Source organism: Zingiber officinale, chromosome 3B (genome assembly GCF_018446385.1).
Source record: "Zingiber officinale cultivar Zhangliang chromosome 3B, Zo_v1.1, whole genome shotgun sequence".
Taxonomy (NCBI): Eukaryota; Viridiplantae; Streptophyta; class Magnoliopsida; order Zingiberales; family Zingiberaceae; genus Zingiber; species Zingiber officinale.
In genome coordinates, this window is record NC_055991.1 from 7084165 (window position 1) to 7089664 (window position 5500).

Sequence of the window (5500 nt, forward strand, 5' to 3'; positions counted from 1 at the left end):
AGCATGTCTTTACTAGCAAGTTAGCAAGAGAAATTTCAATTTTAATTGTAAGTCGTCTATTCACCCCTTCTAGTGTCATTATTTTATGTTGATTTTACTTATTAGAGTGCGATAATTTAGTTAAAATAATATTTCAATAAATGAGACAAATTAAAAGAGACTTCATGACATCTATTACATTTCAACTGAACATTATATGATTTTGATCAACTGTGTAGAAATTAACAAGTAGCTACTATGATGTGTCATGCATCAATTACTTGTTAGCTACTATAACAATACCATTATTTTATATTAATTTTGCTTAATTGAAAATAACAACTTTATTAAACTAATATTTTAAATTATAAAACAAATGAAAATGCTCCACAACATTGTAAGTAAATGTCATTTTTATTAAATATTATTTTAAAAAATAAAATAAAAGGGCACCTTTACTAGTGTTTTCACTAGGGTGTCCTTTTCAAAACTATATCCCAATGTATATCCAATATCAATTTTGATTAATTTTAAATTATTTTAACTAAATGGTTGAAGAGTTTATTCCATGTATATTAATTTGGATCAATTTTGATTAATTTTATTTTATGTCATAGTAATTATAATAACATTATTTTATTAGAATAAAATATTTCATAATTTATTTATCTGTATTTTATTGTGGGACTGATAATATGGACAGCTTGATGATATCATAATTTTATCTCATTAATAAAAATAGTTTTAATAAAAATAGTTTTTAATAAATAAAATGTTATTTTAATAATAAAAAGGTAACTTTTATTTTTATATATATTTTTAAAAATATTTAAAAATATAATATTTTTGCATGGCTCTTAGAGATGTAGAACCTTCTCTGACTAAGCCTTATGTGATGGTGCTATGTTATCATTAATAACTTTAATTCACAATTTTCATTTTACTCTCATAAATGCTTTCGTTTATTTTTTAAATAAAGCGCACTCTAATTTTCCACCAGGACGGGTTCGATTAGGCGTTTCAAGCACAGGTCGCACATGGCGGCGGAGGCGGAGGCCAGCGTGAGGAAGCGGAAGGCCGGCGAAGATGCCGACCACGGCAGCGGCGTCGACGTCCACGTCGAAGCAGTTGACTCGGCAACGGCGGAGCCGCCCTCGACGGAAGAGATTCCCAAATCATCGGACGATACGGCCTTCAATTCCAACCCTAACCCTAGCGAAAGCTTCCTCTTCGAGGACGATTACGGCTACTCCTGTTCGTGCGTCGACGATGGTGACATCATGAAGCAGTACACCGATATTCGCGCTGTGGAGGCCGCCAAGATCCCTTACCTCGGTGACAAGGTAGATCAACCTCTCTCGACCATATTGACATCGGGTTGCTTCTTTGAACTTTTGACTTTGGATTTGTACATCACGTTATTCTTCTTCTTTATTTCATAATTTTAGCTTTTTTAAGTATGCCTGTGTTTCTGTTGACACTATGGGAAAGAACTTTACCTTTCTTGGGAAGGGAATACTCTTTTTAGGAGAGCATCTGGAATGCAATTCCTGACTTTTTTGTTAACTTGAAATTGACTTCCACAAAGGTAAAAATTTTGCTATATCCTTCTTGTGATAAACTGGGCAGTTGAGAATTGCATTTAAAGCAATGAACTATTTTTTTTTCTTTCTGAGCTGCGCCACATGATACTGGAAAGCTTTGCAGTTGAATTAATATCACTACTATGGCCTTTTAACCTAGCTATGGATCTTTATACCCTGGCCTATTGAACACAGTGATTTTGTGACTTTTATTTCAAAGGAAAAATGAAACATGAAGAAATTTGTAACACCTAAGTTGCTTGTTAAGTTGACTTGAGAGTTTATTTCGAGAATACCTTATATTATGCTACATCTTCTATCTTAGTCCCGGAAAAATTAACAGTGGTATTTAGACCAGAAGGCTGGGTTTACTTGGATGAACTACTACTTAACTAGTAGGGGGGAGGGGGGAGCGAGGAAAAATATCACAAAATTCTATACAAGTGAAGAAGTGATCCATGATTATATGATCTTCTCCCTCACTTCCATCTCCTGTCATTTTTCTGCCTAAGTAAATCATGCCAAAGTGTACCTAAAACAGAAACATGGTTCTCATTTAGAATGCCGTACAAAGTTGAACGCACATGATTTTTTACTTTATTTAGTGAAGCCCACAAAATTGGCTAGAGTTTAAATTAATACCACTATCTGATAAACATAATTTTCTTGTATTGCACAACTACATTCACCATCCTGTAAATGGTCTTATCTTTTTCTAATTTCACAGGAACCCCTTTCCTCATTGGCTGCTGAGTTTCAATCTGGTAGTCCCATTCTTCAGGAAAAGATTAAGGTTTCAGTCGAGATGATATTTAACAATTCTGGTGTTAAAGTATTTTCTTTGCACCGACTTTATGTGAATATATGATTTCACTTGCAGCTCTTGGGCGAACAATATGCTGCAATACGACGAACACGAGGAGATGGAAATTGCTTCTATCGAGGTTTTATGTATTCCTACCTGGTAAATTTATGGTTCAATGGGCATTGTAATTGCTGTGTCCTAATTTCTGTGCATTAGTCAATGATATTTTTAAGATGTAAAACCAGGAACATATCCTTGACGCACAAGACAAGGCTGAAGTTGATCGTGTTCTTTCAAATATCGAACAGTGTAGGAAGACATTACAGTTCCTTGGTTATGCAGATTTTACCTTTGAGGACTTCTTCTCAGTAAGTTTTGTTACTTTGGTATTGGCTTGTGACATAATTTCCTGCTCCAGGCATGCGATTAATAAGCTAATTGCACTAAAGAAAATGGTGATTACTAGTGTTATTTTCATTTTTCATCTCAGATCTAATGGTGCACATCTCAAGATTGAGTGCTTTCATGAACTCTTTGTCTTCTCATTCAGACCTCCTTATTTTATTGTAAACAACTAAACATCTGTCTTCCATCTTTTTAACCAAGTCATCATGATAACCATGTGGCTTTTGAAAGATTGAGCTTGCAGATGCAAATGTGTTGGCCGTACTTTTTATGTAATTTTGAACAATCATGATCTACCAAAAATTGTTTCTTTAGTTAACTCGGGGATTTCCCTTTTCTCCCTTGCAGGTAGATTTTGCATATGCAAACACAGCCATTTAAATCTGCAACTAGCATTAGTAGAATTTGGCTCCACTGTGAATGAGCTCGTAGTTTGATGACCATTTAAAGACAATTAAACTGCTGCAAATAGTATATTTCTGCAGATGCTATTTGCAATTGACCAAATAATTCAAAAGTGTCAGACCTTTATGATATGGATTACTCTTTGGAGGTTTTCTGTTGTCACTTTGAATTCCAGCGAAGGATATGCTTAGAACCATCATAATGCATCATGGAAATAGAATAACTACAATAATTTATACTTTTATTTATTTTATTCATCCTTGGATGACTTTTTTTTTTTTTTTTTTTTTTTTCTATTTCACCTACTGCCCTTTGCAGCTCAGCTCTTTGATGGGCTGTGCCATCTTGCTTATCCTATATTTTGGTTCATAGGAACACCTATTCAATTCCAAATGGGATTTGATCAAATAGCTATTCTTATATTCAATATAATGGATAGATTTGGATTATGCTAGAATAATTTTTATTTTTAGTACAGCTTAGTTATTTATTCCTCCCATTAACCTAAGTAATTGTTAATCTGAGTTTTCTGGTGGAAATCAATACAAAGAGTAATCTCAGTATTCAAATACTGACAAAATATTTTTTATTTTTAATACAGCTTATTAAAAATAGGAATGAGAACAATACGAATGAGACCATGCTTATTTCTATTTTCATTACTACTATTCTCCATTCACCAAGTATATAACTATTCTTTTATTGTCATTTGATGAACTAGATATGGTGTTAGATTTTCAGTATCATCAACACAATGTTAATACAAGATCTAGAAGAAATTAAGCTTCATGGGCAATGATTCTAACCGAATCTGTTCTCCTGACTGTTACTTTAACTATTAGCTTATTATGTGTGATTATTGCTTTCAGTGCATTCATCCGTGGCCTTTTTCATGTTTACCGTAGCTTGTTTGAGTACCTTTAATGAACACAAATAATGCCTTTGCTGGGCTTGATAATATACCATCTGGGCTCGATAATATAGCCTAGAAGAAAATGCTCTTTATCCTGAAGCTATCCTGATGCTGTCTCAGATATTCATTGAGCAGCTGGAAAGTGTTCTGCAAGGAAGTGAAACCTCCATAAGGTATATTTTCAACAAGAACAATTTGTTCTGTATTTGCCACCAACTAACAATATCTTATCATGTTAACCATTGAGCATACTGTATATCAGCGCAACTAACATGCTTATCTTGCATATTAAGTCATGAAGAGCTTCTAAAGAGGAGCCGTGATCAATCAATCTCAGATTATGGTGAGATAAACTTCATCGTGTTTAATCCATACTTATCCTTGACAGAATAATTTCATCTAATGTTATTTCCTGTTCAGTCGTTATGTTCTTCAGATTTGTAACTGCCGGTGAAATACGCAGACGAGCAGAATTCTTTGAGCCATTTGTTGCTGGGTTGTCCAATATGAGTGTCAATCAGGTTGGTTCTGATTTCTGATCATTGATTGATTTTCCAAAATGGGTTTATTTGATATGGATCTCATCATGAGTAATATATTGAGAAACGAAACAGTTTACTCTTTCAACTAGTTCATACAAGCAACAGTCGGATTTCTTTGATGGGTTTTATTGTTTACAGTTCGTCAAAGCTTCTGTGGAGCCAATGGGGGAGGAAAGTGACCATGTGCACATTATAGCTCTATCCGATGCCTTAGGCGTGCCTATTCGTGTTGTCTACCTTGATCGAAGTTCATGCGATTCGAGTTCTCCAACCATAAACCATCACGACTTCATCCCTTCATCATCATCATCGTCTGCATCTGATCACCTGACAAAATCTCGAGTGACTTTGCTGTATCGGCCTGGTCATTACGATATTCTGTACCCTAATTAAAAATTCAAGTTGGGTTCTTTCTTGCAGTGTGTGAGTTCCTTACTTAAAATTGTTATTTGACTTCTGATCATTGACTTGCACTCACCAGCTATCTATAGTTCGGCACTAGTTGCTCATAATTGTGATTTGTCATCAATTGTCCGTAATGCACCTTTATGTTTTCATAGCAAGACTTTTGTGCCTTAGGGTTTTGGTTTCAGTACTTTAGGTGCTCGTGTTAACCATCCCGAATGCATGCTTCAAATCCTTATATACCACACTGAAGGGATATGAAGTTAGAATTTCAAAGAAATGTTAGGATGACTAAGAGGGGTTTCAATAATTCTATACAAGATTGATTTAGCTGATTAAGAGTAAGGCAGATCTAAAACAATAATATTTTCCCACCATGTTCTTTTTCTTTTTCTTTAAAACTGTCGTCGCTTTCAATCGCTGCTTTTGATCCCTTGCTAATCCCCTTAACAGTGGGAAGACA

At 34.5% G+C, this 5500-nt stretch overlaps 1 protein-coding gene across 1 annotated transcript; it reads left to right on the forward strand.

Annotated features, from left to right (window-relative positions):
• Positions 1 to 953: 953 nt before the first annotated feature.
• Positions 954 to 5144, forward strand: LOC122055728 (OVARIAN TUMOR DOMAIN-containing deubiquitinating enzyme 1-like). The gene is made up of 8 exons (XM_042617303.1): positions 954 to 1322; positions 2290 to 2355; positions 2443 to 2526; positions 2613 to 2735; positions 4211 to 4263; positions 4384 to 4433; positions 4511 to 4611; positions 4771 to 5144. The coding sequence occupies exons 1-8, from the start codon at positions 1017 to 1019 to the stop codon at positions 5023 to 5025; spliced, it is 1038 nt and encodes a 345-aa protein (XP_042473237.1). The 5' UTR covers positions 954 to 1016; the 3' UTR covers positions 5026 to 5144.
• Positions 5145 to 5500: the final 356 nt, after the last annotated feature.

Coding starts and splice junctions, on each gene's coding strand:
- LOC122055728 (XM_042617303.1), top strand. CDS start 1,017: ATGGCGGCGGAGGCGGAGGCCAGCGTGAGGAAGCGGAAGGCCGGCGAA. Junction 2,356..2,442: donor TTCTTCAGGAAAAGATTAAG/GTTTCAGTCGAG, acceptor TTTCACTTGCAG/CTCTTGGGCGAACAATATGC. Junction 4,264..4,383: donor GGAAGTGAAACCTCCATAAG/GTATATTTTCAA, acceptor TTGCATATTAAG/TCATGAAGAGCTTCTAAAGA.